At 42.2% G+C, this 16,288-nt stretch overlaps 1 protein-coding gene across 2 annotated transcripts in view; it reads left to right on the forward strand.

Annotated features, from left to right (window-relative positions):
* RITA1 (RBPJ interacting and tubulin associated 1) overlaps positions 1-11,548 on the forward strand; it is a 314,609-nt gene extending 303,061 nt beyond the window's left edge. For both annotated transcript variants that reach the window (XM_044068439.1, XM_044068438.1), the window contains exon 3: positions 9,072-11,548. In XM_044068439.1, the coding sequence (XP_043924374.1) occupies positions 9,072-9,618 (547 nt within the window). In that variant the 3' untranslated portion in view covers positions 9,619-11,548. The remainder of the gene's footprint in view (positions 1-9,071) is intronic.
* Positions 11,549-16,288: the final 4,740 nt, after the last annotated feature.

Raw genomic sequence — 16,288 nt, forward strand, 5'->3', positions numbered from 1 at the left:
ACTGTCCTCTGATGATTCCTTAGATAAGAAATATGTTTTAGAAATGGTGAATAACATTCAGCAGGTTAGTAACCATTCTTTAAAATGTGGCTATGATGCACTGGAGGCTTCATTTAGATCAGCCATGACTGGCACAGTTATAAGAAGGCATGCATGGTTGAAAGAACAGGTCTTGCGGATCATGTTAAAGCAAAGCTATTAGATGCTCCTATGGATAAGGTCAGTCTATTTGGTTCTCCTGCCCAGCAAGTAATGAAGAAAATGGAAGAGAAGGCAAAATCTGTACAAACAGTTAAAGATTTCTTACAGGTTCAGCCCCCAAGGTTTAGCAGGAACTGGCCTTCCAAAAATTGGTCCTTTCCAGACTCCTCTAAATCTCAGAGAGGCAGGAATAGACGTTCCAGAGGCAGAAATCAATCCAGAGGAGGTGCCTACAGAGGACACCAGTGGCAAGGCAATAACCAACGAGGCACAGACACAACCACTGCCACTGCAACAGGACAATCACAGTGACTTGGCTCTGACACCGCCTACCAGGGAACAAATAGCAGCACCCTTAGGTGGAAAGTTAGCCTTATTTTCAAAAAATTGGCACTATATCACAAGATGTACAAAAATGCAGATGCAAGTAGAACCCTTGCCCGGCCAAAAACTCCAGAAATCCAGAACAAGAAAAAGCCAGCAATGGTGGATGGTGAACAGTCCCAAAGTTTATTGGGACCAAAACATCAGAAAATCCATACCGGTTTCGGCTTCACATAGCCTTCTTCAGTGGATACACTGAAGAAGGCTATGTGAAGCCGAAACCGGTATGGATTTTCTGATGTTTTGGTCCCAATAAACTTTGGGACTGTTCACCATCCACCATTGCTGGCTTTTTCTTGTTCACTATATCACAAGAGACAAGTGGATTTTGCAAACTATAGACCAAGGCTACAGGTTTCATTTCCACACCTTACCAGTAAAAAGAGGAATGCCAAACCTACCTCCAAATCAAAAAACAGAAGCTCTAAAACAGATAGCTCAATTAACAAAGATGAGAGCTGTGGAAAGGGTACCACCTACAGAACAGGGCAAAGGATTTTACTCCGGACTCTTCCTAGTACCAAGAAAAGAGAAAAGTTGGAGACCTATTCTCGACCTGTCCGCTTTAAACACATTCATCATTGTTCCAAAATTCAAAATGCTGACCCTACAGCAACTTCTTCCCATGCTGGGCAAGGAGTGTTGGCTGGTAACTCTAGATCTCAAGGAGGCATACCTGCACGTCCCCATACGACCAAATTGCAGAAGATACCTCAGATTTCTTGCAGGATCAGAGCATTATCAATTCTCAGCATTGCCCTTTGGCTTATCTACTGCCCAGAGTATTCACGAAATGCCTGGCATCAGTAATCGCTCATTGCAGGCTACAGGGAATCCAAATTTATCCATACCTGGACGACTGCCTGATACAAGCGGACAACAAAAGCAAGCTGACAAAAGACTTACAAAGAGTCATTTGCTTACTACAAGCCCTGGGATACACAGTCAATTTAAAAAGTCAAGACTGATACCATCCCAAACAAGAACATTCTTGGGTGCAGAATTGGACACAGTAAAACAGATGGCATTCCTAACTGCAGAAAAACAAGAACAACTCCTCTTTACTTCTTGGCATTAACAAAGCAGAACAAACTAACAGCAAGGAAAGTACTGCAGGCCTTGGGCTTCATGGCATCATGCATAATCCTGGTCCCCATGCCAGACTGCATATGAGAAAGCTACAGTGGTACCTAAAGAATTTATGGTCTCAACACAGGCACAGCTTAGAAACCGAAATACCACTAATCCCATGCCTGAAACAAGAGTTCCTATGGTGGGCTCAAGCATGCCAGTCAAACCCAGGTTTGCCCTTCCACAACTTTCAAGCAAGCCAAACCATCACAACGGACGCCTCAGACCTAGGTTGGGGGGCCCACATGCTGGACAAATGCATACAAGGATTATGGACTCCAGATCAGCTGCACCTGCACATAAATCAAAAAGAAATGCTGGCAGTAAAACTAGCAATCCAGAATTTCAGACCATTCCTCAAAGAAGGCCAGTTAATGATAAGGACAGACAACACCACAGTCATGTGGTACATCAACAAACAGGGAGGCACTCATTCATACCCCCTATGCCGAATGGCTCTGGACCTATGGAATATGGCTCTGAGCTACAACATTCAGTTACAGGCAATATTTGTACCGGGAAAAGAAAACATCCTAGCAGACATGTTAAGCAGAACTACCTCGGATGCTCACGAATGGATGCTACACCCGGACATCTTCAAGGCCATCACAAAGAAATGGGGAATGCCACAAATAGACCTATTCGCATCCCCACTCAATCACCAGCTCAAGAAATTCTGCACAAGGACATACCACCCACTTGCATGGAAGGTGGACTCTCTATCCTTCAGTTGGAAAGGCCTGACAGCATATGCATTTCCACCTCTTCCTTTGATGCACAAGGTACTACTGAAAATCAAAGAGGAACGCCCAAGGATAATTCTGATAGCTCCAAATTGGCCAAGACAACATTGGTATCCATTGCTGAGGAGCATGTCTCGGGGAACGTGGACACTACCCTGATTCCTTTGATGTTAACTCAGAGCGACTACAACATCATGCATCCAAACCTGAAAACTCTGCAACTGACTGCCTGGAACATTACATAAGAGCAACTAACCCAGATTTATCCCAAAGGGTTAAAGACATTATCCTTGAGGCCCGCAGACCTTCAACAAGAAGGAACTATGCAGGAAAATGGAAAAGGTTTGTCATTTGGAATACTGAAAGAGGAAAAGATGTGTCAAAGATAGATATTGCCAACATCCTGGAGTATTTGGCAGAGCTTCTCCATACAGGCCTGTCCTATTCCTCCATCAAGATACATGCATCAGCTATTTCTGCAGAATACAGCTTGATCCCCTGTCTTCTCACATCCTCTACTCAGGCAGTTCCTCAGAGGAATCAAGAATGTAAAACCTCCTAGGAAACCACCATTACCAGCATGGGACTTGAACTTTGTGCTAGAAAAATTGACACTCCCTCCATTCGAACCAGCAGCAACAGCAGATCTTCAACACCTATCCTGGAAAACTGCTTTCCTACTGGCAATTACTTCAGCAAGAAGGGTTTCGGAACTACAGGCCTTAATGGCAGTACAACCCTTCCTAATCTTCCATCAAGATAGAGTGTCCATGAGAACTAATCCTACATTTATGCCTAAGGTGGTATCCAGAGTGTCTCTAAACCAGGCAATCCACCTACCTACCTTCTTTCCCAATCCACAGAACAGGGGGGAAAGACTGCTGCATACCTTGGATGTACATAGACAGTTGCACTACTACCTGGACAGAACCAAGGGCAATAGAAAAACTGACCAGCTTCTAGTAGCTTATGCAACAGGAAGGGAAGGAAAAGCAATTTCCAAACGGACAATCTCCAAGTGGATAGGAAATTGCATAAGATTCTGTTACTCTTACCATGGAAAGCAAATTCCACAGAACATAAGACCTCATTCTACAAGGGCTACAGCCACTACCACAGCTTTCTTACGAGGAGTGGCTACCAAGGACATTATTGAGGCTACTTGGACCTCCGTGCATACATTTGCCAAGCATTATAACTTACCTCTATAGTCTAGATCCCGAGCAGGGTTTGCCACTGCTGTTTTGCAAGGGATCCTAACTACACCATAATTCTTCTTCCTCCTCCCCTAGTTTGGCTATGGTATTCTACCCATTTGTTAGGACTGCAGATGCATCCTTGAAGGACATAGTACAGTTTTGTACCTACCATAAATGTAGATGTCCGAACAGGATAGCATCTGCAGTCAGGATTACCCACCCTCCTTCCCCTCTGTGGTACTCCTAGGGTATTTACCCTCCTAATAGCTAGCTGGGGGGGGGGATCTCTTATGGTGTATTTGTTTGTATATATGTACATACATGCTTATTTTCTGTGTTTGCCTACTACTTTTTTTGGAAACATTGGCATTTACCCAAAATTTAGTTTTCCAAGAGGGCAACTGGCATCTGGGGCAAGAAACACTGAGGAAAATGGCGTCGGCTGATGCCTTTATACCCGAAGACCAGCAGAGATGACGTCGGGTGAAGTGCGACACCAGCCGAGGCCAGACCCAGACTTTGGAATCCGGCCGACCGAAGGGCTGCCTGACGACAGGACAACCCATTTGTTAGGACTGCAGATGCTATCCTGTTCGGACATCTACATTTATGGTAGGTACAAAACTGTACTTTTGCTTACTTACATATGTTACTATAGGTGAGAGATTGTATAAAGCATCTTAACAACTGTCTGAAGTTTGGTTTTGTACACATGGCTAATATTTCAGTTGTACTAACTTATTAAGTACCAATCTGCAATTAAAATTCATAGAATCCTGACGTTAAATTGCTGATGTTTTTGGTTCTTGAATGGAGCTGCTCACCAGCAGTTCAACCAGAAAGAGAAATAGCTAGTGATTTACATCGTTAAGATGTGACAAGTCCACCATGAACAAGATGCAAGTATAGGTGAGTGTGTCCTAGGAGATAACAATGTGACAAATAATTTAGTTTTTTTTAATTGTTTAAACTCCTCATTTGGGCAGAGGGTACCACTACCCCCTATGGCAGTACTTCCTGTATCAGGAGAAGAGGTATGTGTGCCAGTTGTACTTGATCATTAAGTCTACCAGAAGTACGTCCTTTATCTGAGCTGTTTTTTCCATAATGTATAAATGTGTACTTTGTTTAACTTTTATTGCTACTTATCAGCCAAATCATGTAACATATTAGCTTATGGTGCACAGTTGGCCCCTACTTTTCTTTTGCTGGAAAAAGATTTTTCTCCTGTTTTACTGCATTGTCAAATGACTGCTGCATGGCGTGCCTGATGGGATAAACCTGCATCACAAGAAGATTAAAGGATTTCTGGAAAAGGGTACTCAAATACTAACTGACTTCATTCATGTGTGCTCTTTGGTATGAAAGTGTAAATTTGCAGGGAGGTGGGATTTAAGAGGTAGCTAAAAACAGTATTGGCAATGCATAGATTATATTGTAACTGTAGGTCTTAATCTAAAATGTGCAAAAGGGCAGTAAAAGAATAAAGTAATAGATAATGGTGGAAATGGTGGTGAGATGAAAAACTGTACACATATGAAGAAAGTTATGGACTTGAAAGTCTGGTAGTATTAATGTAAAGAATGGTGTGCAAAATAGTGGGGTGGGGTGATGTGGAGATAATGAGACAGTTAAGAAATGGCTGAGTACACAGCTGGAAATTTCTTATTTATTTATTTTTTTTTAACACTTTTGACTTAAGGTGATACGTGGGGCACTTTTTCTGCGCTGCATCTGTGCTGTGAAATGTTTCATGTTAATCAGGATAGCAGTTTCAAGTTAAGAACGGTTATTCATGGTTATTTGTGGATTACGTGAAGCTATGTGTTACAAGTACTGTAGTAAGAAGCAAACAAATATACTTGTCACACAATTAAACTCTAAGGCGAAGAGATTAAAACAGAATGTAGATACAAAAAAAATATTGTACGTTAGTTTTGGGCAAAAGAGGACCACCACTATTTTTAATATCTTTTTAATGCATTTGTGTAGCAAAACTCAGACTAAAAAACAACCAGCTGTTCCACCAGAAAGCTTAAATATACAAATAAAATGTAAACTAGTTAACTGAAATTTAAAAATATGTAAATAATAACTTATAATTTATTTAAAACAGAAAGTAAAAGCATCAAGTATGAAGTGTAGTAATTGAGTGTAACATAAAAATCCAGGTCCGAGTTAGGGTAGGTCCATGATAAGTTGCTGTACACTTCTCCTTGATCCTTTCTTGCTTGTGATTTCCCCCCTTCATCTTGGAAGACAGCTTGTAAGCATTTAAATACTTGATCATATGGAAGGAAAATCTTGTTGAGAAAAACTCATCCAGATTAGTCCATTGAGTTCATAGGTAATTACTAGGCAATTAGTCTGCATACCATTACATTCCCATCAAGTAATGTCAGTAATCAGAGGTGAGTATCAAACCCTCTACCTTGTGTCTGTGAGGTAAACACTTTAATCTTTGTGCCAACATCCTCTCAAAAAAGTTATTATATAGAGCTTTACTAAAGTGGTACAGCACAAATGAGCAGGATATACCAAGTTAAAAAGGAAGTTTTGGCTTGTTGAAACATATTAAAAATATAAACTTCCACCTCCATGGGAAAAAAAACGTGCATACATAGATATTGTCATTCAATTCTGAAGACTACACAAAGTGATTGTGGCACAGTGCTACTGTGTTGCTTCACTTTGTCCTAAGTTGTAGAAAAAACTTGCATTGTTTCTGGCTGTATTTCATCTAACAGTTTGGACAATAAATTCCAAAGTTTGCTATTTTTATTCTTCATGTCTTTCATTGTATAGTAACATTTACAGAAAGTAGTTTGATAGTTGTGTATCATTTGTATCGAAAGTCTGGTGTTTTTGCTGTGATATGGGAATACAAACTTTCTGATTTCAAGAGCTAGTCACTGATTGAATGCTAAGCCGCTAGTAGTGTGCTGGATTTTCAGAATTAGCATACTAAGTGTTTGAAAAAATCTTCTTCTTCATTCGGCTTTTCCCAGTTAGGGGTCGCCACAACGGTGTTGAGTTGCCAGCCCGGCACCCAGCCTTCCACAGAAGGCACACACACACACACACACACACACACACACACACACACACACACACTCCCTCACACCTAGGGCCAATTTAGAGTGTCCATTCCACCTACAGCATGTCTTTGGGATGTGGGAGGAAACCGGAGCATCCGGAGGAAACCCACTCGACCACAGAGAGGACATGCAGACTCCACACAGAAGGCACCCCAGCCAAGGATCAAACCAGAGAACCTCTTGCTGTGAGGCGACAACGCTAACCACTGCACCACCATGGCCGTCCTAACTGAAATAATAAATCATCAGACTTTAAAAGTTTCCATCAGTCATCTTCCAAAAGACGTAAAAATAAGCGCTGAAATGGGGCAGCAGAGTATCCCTCCTGTATCCTTTAAACCACTGAATATGTTTGGGTGGATTTAGTTTAATTGTGAAAAGGTGTGGGAGAGTGTTGAATTTAACCATGTAATAGTGTAGTCTATCACAAAAATGCAACTGGACTATATATTAGTTTCTTATGTCTGGTTTTGTTTAATAAGCAACATTGTTTTATCCATCTTCATTTGAATGCTGATTGAAAGAACAAGCAGGTCACATTTTTTAAGCCTGTTTGAGATGGTTGGTTTTGTTGAATCAGCATGTAAATATGCATCTCCTGCTCCTCCCATAATATGTGTAAGCAACATGAGAGTTTGTTGGCTCAGGTGTCTTGGAGAGGCACAAGTTAACGCCAGGTGTCCTTACACAGTTCAAGGTACCAATTTTCAGTTAATGCAAATACTGGAGTAGATTATAGTAATTGTAAGAGGTTATCAGAAGTCATGATTTTTTGCTGCCTTATGCATAGGAAAGTTAGGAGATCACCTAGGATTTTTTTTATGAAGTTGTTTGTACTTCTGCTTCTGCATTACTTGTAAATGCACAAAATGAAAAATAATGCAAAATCTACTTTTCTGTAGACTTGAAGGGTTTAAGTATGAGGAAGCAGATGTATTCCTCGAAGTATGAAACATTTCTGTCCTGGTTGCGTTAATGTGCAAGTACTGGTATGTACTGGAGAGAGTTCAGTTTCTTTGTGTAGCTGTAAGTGGGTCGTTCTCTTTGGCTAATGCAGTCTGTGTTTTTCCTGCACTATGAATGTATTCTTTTTAGATAATGAATGCTGTGTAGTATAATCTAGCATTTTAAATACAGATTTTCATTTTCTTTTATTTTATTTTACATACTTTGGTCTGTGTGTAAAAAAAAAAATTTGGCTGCCGTGTCAAGCAAAGGTAGGCATTAGGGCGAATACTGGAAAATGTCCAATGGGCAGCTAACCACTTTGTTTTGTTTTAGTCGGACTCATAAAGACTTAGTTTGCATTAATTTGATAAAGTTGGTTAATAGTGCCTGTCATAGTATTGTTTTTGACTGTCGTGTATTTCATAAGCATCATGGTGGGTCAGCAGGCATGAAAGCAAATGAAGTGTCCTGTTAGGACAGGTTGTTGCAGTGGACTGAAATGAAACCAGTACCAATTAGGAATTATAACTATGTAGGTTTGATTAAATGTTTGCTGTAACTTTACGAGGTGGAAAGGATGAGACCTTTCAGTGGAATTTTTTTTTTTTTTTTTTTTTTTTAAGAGCAGTAGCTTGGACAAACTGTTATCCAACATCATATTGCTAGTAGAAGCTAGCCAGCAGAAGTGATCCTCTTTCTTTTCCTGTGTACTGGCTGGGCTGCTACAGCTGTGAGTTACCAATATTAAAAATCCACTGCTTAAGAGTTGCAGTTGTTTATAAGAGTTTCAGCTTCAGTAATATTGTTGTCTGTAGTATTTATAGGAAAGTTGGCACAATACCTCGCAATCTCTCAGAGCAAGAAATCTGGAAAAGCCACAATATTGGTGGGACTGGGAAAAAGGCCCAAAATAGGGATGAATTTTAAACATTGCTCCTGTAAACTCAGGCAGTTGCTAGAATAATAGGTTTTGCATTGTTGTGTATTTTCGAGGGATATGAAGTCTGAAATTAAAATATTATTTACTGGCTTCAATCTTCATGGTTGATATCCCACAATTACATTGGAGTGGGTGGGGTTACATGATTCTGTATGCAAATTTATGTTAATATGAGTCTTGATTTTTGGCAAGCTGCACCTACTTTTCATGGGCCTTTGTCCAGATCTTTGATGTTTCTAGGTTGAGAGGTATGGTTGCTGCCTCAGTGAGGGTTGTAGTTGTCACTGTGTATTGCTGTGTATTCCACATTTTTTCCTGCATTATCCAGTCACTGTGATGCTTATGACAGCTGTCTAGTTTGTTTGCAACAATACAATTTGTCGATTCAAGCTTGGCTGCACTAATCTAAACTGTTTTTCATTCTAAGGTTAAAAAGTCACAGCCCATCTTACTGTGATGAGTCCCTTTTTGGTCCAAAGCCAGAAGATCCTGGTTGGGAGCCACCTTGGGTAAGAAAAGAGGATACGATATCTATCCGCCCACTGCTGTGGTCTCCACCAGCATCTAACAAAATTTCTTCCAGACCTTCCTCTACACGTGACAGAGGAGTTCCTATGAAGGCTTTTCACCCAGATACCCTTGACCCTCGATTGACGGACCTCAGTGAAGAATACAAGGGAAAGACCAACTTCTGGAAGAGGCCAGAGAGTGATTCAGGATCAAACTGCACAATAACAGATCAGGATAAAGCTCAGTTTGTAAACAGGATACAATCCTCATATAAGGGGACAGAAAAATTGGATACCACAAGAAGTAAAATAGAGCAGTGCAAGACACTTTATTCTGCCAATGGAAATGTAACTGGTCACTGGAACCACTACAGGCCCCGCTCAGCCAGTGCATCAGACTCCCAGTCTCTTGGGAGGTCCAAGATAGCTGTCTCGTTGCAAACAAAGCGTCCATGGAAATATTAAAGTCATATTCATAGAAGTGCTGTTAAAACTCTTCTTGTACAGATTTGGAATTGTGGCTTATGAATTGCTGAAGATAGGGAAGACCTCAGTGTTGCTTAATAAGTGTATCCCCAAACATTGTCATTTGTGTATGTACATGCACTGTGAAACAGAGATAGATGTACACCAGCTCTGGAATGTGTTAATTATGTAGCTTAACTGTTCTTTATTTAGGAAGATCCTTAGTGCCGCATAACAGCACTGTTTCATTTTCATTCTTTTTTCAGCATTCAGTTTCGATCACATTGATGTGGACTTGAGAAACATGTTTATCAATTTTTTTTAAATGGTTTTCCTCAGTATTCAGTTCATTTTCTTTAAATAATGTGTTTATAAGAATGTCACACTGCAGTCTTTTGAGTGACTGTAGCCATACCTGCTGGAGATATTCATTCACCACATTCTCTTTAGTGGATCAGGCTACGAGACAATGACAGCAACTAAGTATAGCTGTCTTACATAAGAGGAAGAAGAAAGACTATTCTTTTATTTAAGTTTATGTGGCACTTACAGCATTAAAACAGTTGTTTTTGTCTTTCTGTAGCATAAGCCTTTGCTGCAGTACTGGATTCAAAGTTGGCAGTAAACCGCAGTGTGCTCTGCTACTCGCACTTGCTGACATTTTATTTATTTTTTCACTTTTGTATGTGGTGCGTTTGATGTTCTCCATCTCTTGTACCCTGGTACCCTTCCTTTGTCCCCTCAGTGAATTGGAGAGTAGATTGGTGCCATCCTAGAAGTTATGTTTTTTTTTGTTTGTTTGTTTTTTGTTTTTTTATCTCAGGGTTGTTTTACACAGTTTGTGTACGTTATACATCCTAGCAGTGATATTTGAGTATTTTGTTGAGGTACCCTCCATCAAAGACCGTTGTTTATCATTTGAGTATTACAGAAAGAAAATCATATACAGTTATTTTATTTTGTGTGAGCACTTTGATATGATGATGTGTTTTATCTTAACTTTTGCTTTAAAAGGGTTGCATATTTTCTAATTTTCGAATCTGATTCCTTAATTATGTACAAATTGATTTTTCTCTTGTGCACGTCTACAACCTGTAGAGACCCTGCTTATTGTTTATTCTATTGTTTGTATGATTTGCAGTTCTTGTTTTTTCTGGATTCCTTACTTAGATTTAAATATAATGTGAGCTTCAAGAAGCTTTACTTAATCTTCAAACTACAAAACAAATTTTGAAAATTGCAAACCTCCGATGCATTCTGTTAGAGACGTTTGTTACTTTAGTCACTGTGTTATCCAAGTCTGTTCTCTGCTGTCACAACTACTCAGCATTTTTAAAACTAAAATATATCACTTGATTAACTCCTCAGAGCTCTGAAATCTCACACCCCTAGCAACTTAAACTTATCTTTATGTTCAAGAGCATTTTCTGAAAAATCAAGCTAAAAAAGCAGACCTCAAACAAATGTAGGTATCTTCAGAACAGGAAATGCTATTTAAAAAGTACAGATAGCAATTTTGTCAGTCACAAGTCTTTTCTTACAGTAACAATAGTCAGTGCGCTCATAGTCTTTTGTATCAGTGCAGTAATATATTATGGTATACACAAACCCAGAATTAAATTTTTATATAAACTACTTTTCGTATCTGGAAAACATCCTGGCCATATAGTGTCTGGGCACTTTTGTTCAGCTAGATTTTACCTTTAACATAACAGCAAGAAATCCCTTTCTGCTTGGGTACAGAGAAATATACAGTTTATGAAAAGTATGTTTAACTGTGTAATTAATTAATAACACATATAACACTAAATGTCTTCAAATATGTGCAATTTACGATTTTCTGTAATATCATGTAAGGTTTCACCTTATGCCATGAAAGTGTATAACTCACTGTTTTTTTGGAAATATTAAAGCACATATGTGGAGTGTATACTCTCATAATTACTAGAAAAGGCAATATCTCCAGTGTAATGTACTGTGCATGACATCTTAGAGTAACAGCCCTGTGGCACAGAGGGGTAATACCATCACTGCACCCCATATGATCTGTGTTCATCTAGGCACTGACGGACCAGGTGGAGGGAGGTAGGATAGGATTGAGTAGCTGCCACTGGCTTACCCATCCCGGTGGGGATGGAGACTGTCTACACTTGCTGCAATAACAGCATTAGGAGTCTGGTGAACTCTGGGATATAAGCAGTGTACCACGTGGTTGCATGTATTCCTCCCACAAGCAACAGTTGTGTAGCTTGCAAGGTCTCTGCAGAGTAGGAGGGTTTAGGGCACATGATCAGGCAGCAGTATGATGCATCAGGGTCTGCAGTCTCCTTGTCAGCCCAGCACCTGAGTTTGAATTGAGCCTGGACTAGGCTAAGGCCAGTCTGGTAAATCAGGAGGCAAGCTGGTGGCAGCTGATGGTCAGCTACAAGAAGGTGGGGGGGGTCTTGGTTTCATTATGTTATTTGCATCTTCCCCTTTTTTATGCTGCTTATTATTTATTGGACTTAGCGGGTAGCGTTGCTGCCTCACAGCAAGAGGTTCCCCGGTTCGATTCTCGGCTGAGGTGCCTTCTGTGCGGAGTCTGCATGTCCTCCCTCTGGTCACATGGGTTTCCTCCGGGTGCTCCGGTTTCCTCCCACATCCCAAAGACATGTAGTAGGTGGATTGGACACTCTAAATTGGCCCTAGGTGTGAGTGTGTGCATGTGTGTGCCTTCTGTCGAAGGTTGGGCGCCGGGCTTGCAACTCGACACTGTAAAACTCCACTGCCAGTCATGAGCGGACAGATGATCCGCTGTGGCGACCCCTAACTGGGAAAAGCCGAAAGAAGAAGAGAAGAAGAGGACTTAGTTGAAGAAGCCAGCCTCAAACAATATCAGGACACCATAAAGAACTATGAGCCTTTAAATGGAAGCATAAAAAGGTGCTATAGGCTTGGAGGAGTTAATATATAGTCACTGAAAAACTAGTAGAAATTCTTTTAAAAAAAGAAATGTGCAGAGTAGTTAATTGTTTGTATTTACTGTATAAACTGTGGGAGAAACTGCAGTCACCAGAAAATGCATTACACAAAATGTAAAGTAATATCAGGATGTGCTTGAGACAGCTATAGACAGGTGGAAGTGTGGTACAGCTAGTAGTCTGGTCAAGTAAGTTAGATTAAGAATTTTTGCAGAGTACTTCATAGCACTGCACCGTCTTGATATGAGGGAGACTGCATCCTACACCCCTTCTTATCAAATATACCATGTCTTAGATTGGAGTTTCTCATAAGAGGGGAAATAATTGATATTGCTAGAAAACCCACCTGGAAGTTAGTATGTTAATCTAACCTCAATGTTAGTATGTTAAAAATTGTGTACAAACTGATTTTTGTATTGTTTCTACAACCCATAGAGACACTGCTTATTGTTTATTCCATTGCTTTAGCGTTTACAGTTCTTCTTTTTTCAGTAGTCCTTTCATAGATAACATAGGCTTCAAGAAACGGTGTTGTCCGAATTGTTTTGATTGCTAATCATGGTGTGAAGCGGGGGGGGCATAAAAGGTGCTGTAGTTTTTCAGCATTCTTTATGTTTTAATGTTCAGTATTGTATTGCTAGAGAATGTGTCATGAACCTCCTAGCATGAGTGCTTTGAAGTAAAAAGGCCATTGATTTGGGGCATTCAGCTTCCTTGGAAGCAGGAAGAAAACCTCTGCTTTGCTTGTGCATAGCCTGTCTTTTTCACTTCTCGACCTGGGATTGGCCATTGTAAATAGACTATGCCCTGACAGAACAGCAGTATTGGAGGTGGGATTTTAAAGAATATTTGATACCTGCATACTGAAGTATTGCTCAGCTGTTTAATATTTATATAGAGAGCCCTGAAATATTTTCAGTTTTGTAGGGATCATTTTTCTGCAGCAAAAATGTAGCAAAATTTGTAAACTGCCTCAACTGAAGAATACATGTTAAGTTGTCTATCTCACCTTCATTCTTGCTGGTTGGGTTCAGAGCCGATCCTCGACTCCGACTCGGCCATCTTCAATAGCTCGAGAGCTGTTTACTGGCTCGAGGCTACCCTATATCCCATGATGCCTGGCACTAGTTACCCAGATCTCGTTTGCTGCCTCAGACTGCGAGGTTGTCTTACTGGCTCAGGCTCGTATACTTTTTTGTATTTCTATTTTTCACTAGTATTTACCTCTTATTAGTATACTTAATACCTTAAATTGTACTATTAACCCTAGCTCGACTCTTTAAATAGTATTTATCCCCCTATTTTCTTATATTAAAAACTCGTTTTACTTAGAGAGTTTTTTCCCCACCCCTCCCCCTCTCTTCCCTTTTGCGGTAGCCGTTTAAATTAGAGGCTAGCCCTCTTTTTGTCCTTTCTAGTTTAAAAAAAAAAAAAAAACACTTTTTTTTAGTAGTAGTAGACTTATTTAGTGTGTGTTAGCTGCATTGTTTAAATTAGTATACCTGCTAACTTGTTTTTTTCTTGTAGTGTGTGTGTGTGTTTTACCTTGGTGTGTGGGTGTGTAAATATGTCCAAGGATTCAAAAGTGTCCGGATTCAAGAAGTGTGACTCATGCTGTCAGAAGATGTCTCTGACAGATGGTCACACTTCTTGCGTCTATTGTCTGGGCGCGGTGCACCTGCAGGACTCTTGTTCGGTTTGTCATGCTTTTAGCCCAAGAGTCCTGCAGGAGCGCAGAAATAAGGTGATACTCAGGGGTTTGCTCAAGCCCCAGGATTCACCGGCCAGGGTTCAGCCTGTGAAATCCTCCAAGCCACCTAAGTCTTCGGCTCCCAGTTCGGAGCCGTCGCTGCCGGAGCCGAGGTGCCTCCCTCCCAATTGGCTCCAACAGGTACTTCGGAGCCGTCTGGGAGTCGAAAGAGATCTAGGTCTCCCTCTTTGGAGTCAATACGCTCGGCTCCACGGTCACCTCTGCTCCAATCGGAGCGCAGTCATAGGTCCTCTCACTCCTCTCGGTCCTCTAGACTTTCAGGTCAGGACAGTAGGCTGCTGAAATCGCAGGCCCTAGCGAAAATGTTGTCCAGCCTCCCTCATCAGGTGTCGGCTCCATCCATTTCTGCAGAGATTCCTACTCCGACTCCTCTCGTGAGCTCGGGGCCGGAGTTCGTTGGGGTTTGACTCGTGGAACCGTCGGCTCCAATACCTTCCCCTTCGGTTCTGTCGTCGGCTCCGATCCCTTCCATGGCACCATCCTTGGAGGGATCTGGGCGCCGAGACTCCCTTGTCGACTCTGAGGGGGCGAGTGGCATCGGATCCTTGTCCGACCCCGTTCTCCCCCTTGGGGCTTCGGCGCAGGTGAGCTCGGCTCCTACATCGGCCTCGGAGCCGTCCCCCTCGGTGCGGAGAGGAATTCTGGTTTCTTCGGAGCCGGAGTCTTCTCTGCGCCCAGGCAGTGCCACCTTCGAGGTCATGAGGAGTGTACTGGCCCCCGAGTTAGTCCCAGGGTCAACCCCATCGGCTCCTCCCCCTATGGTGCCTGCGTCTACCTCTGCCCCTCCTCCAGACCCCAAGTGTAGGGAGCCAGCGCTCCAGAGCACCCCCATGGGTGTTTCTTCCTCTTCCGAGGCCTCCCCTGATCATTCAGAGGAGCCACCTCGTAAGAGGAAGTGCAAGAGGAAGCACGTTGACTCCCCTGAGTCTGTCACATCAGATACTGACTTAGAGGATTCGGAAGGGTCCCCGAGATCCCCTTCTGAAGATGTCATCTTTTCAGACATTTTGGAAATGCTTAGGCAGAGGGGGAACTGGAATACCATAGCCCCTTCTGAGGATGAGTCGGTATTCCTGGACGCGTTTGGTTCCCGACCTTCCACCTCCTGGGTGTCTCCACCTTTCGACCCACTTATGTCTGTGGTGGCTCGGACGGCATGGTCAGCTCCAGACACAGTGGAACCGACCCCCAGGAGACCTGCAAAATTTATAATTGCACCTCAGGACAAACAGTTTCTGACTAAGGGCATACCTGTCGATGCCATGGTGGTAGCAGCAGCCACAAAGAAGAAGTTGGCAGAAACCTCCTCATCTGTCCATCCCCCTAACAAGGAGTCTAGGACTATGGACAGATATGGGAAGCAAATGTTTGCTTCAGCGACCTTCTCCATGAGGTCTCTGAATTATTTGTGCCATTTCACCCACCTTCAGAGGGATCTCTTTAAAGAGCTTGGAGATACCCTCCAAGATCCATCAGCTGAGGGGGCTCAAGCTAAGGTAGCCTCCCGGCTGGCGACTCTGAATTCAGTTGTTAACTCCTCCATGAGGCTCATTTCTTATGCAGCCGATGGTGCGAGTAGAGCCGCAGGCACAGGCGTCGCCCTTAGGCATGCATGGATGCGGCTATGTAATTTTCCAGAGCCTTCAGTGCGTCTTTCACCAATACCCCCTTTGATGGTTCCACTCTCTTCAGATCACAGGTGAAGGACACCCTAACTAGGTGTGAACAAGAAGGCAAGAGTCTCTCTGCTGTGGGAGTCCATTTTTCCACTCCTTCTAGACCATACCCCAAGGGTCAGAAGAGTGGAAAGATGTGGTTCCGGAAACCCCAGGGAGCCTTGCCTGACACACGTGGTGAGTTCCCCTCCAGGGGCAGAGGAGGGAACAATAACAGACGCCTCATGACAGAGGGGGTCCGCAGAACCAGGGCAGCAGAGAAT

This window comes from Protopterus annectens, chromosome 4.part0 (assembly GCF_019279795.1).
Source record: "Protopterus annectens isolate FY-2018-M chromosome 4.part0, PAN1.0, whole genome shotgun sequence".
In the NCBI taxonomy this organism is placed as follows: Eukaryota; Metazoa; Chordata; order Ceratodontiformes; family Protopteridae; genus Protopterus; species Protopterus annectens.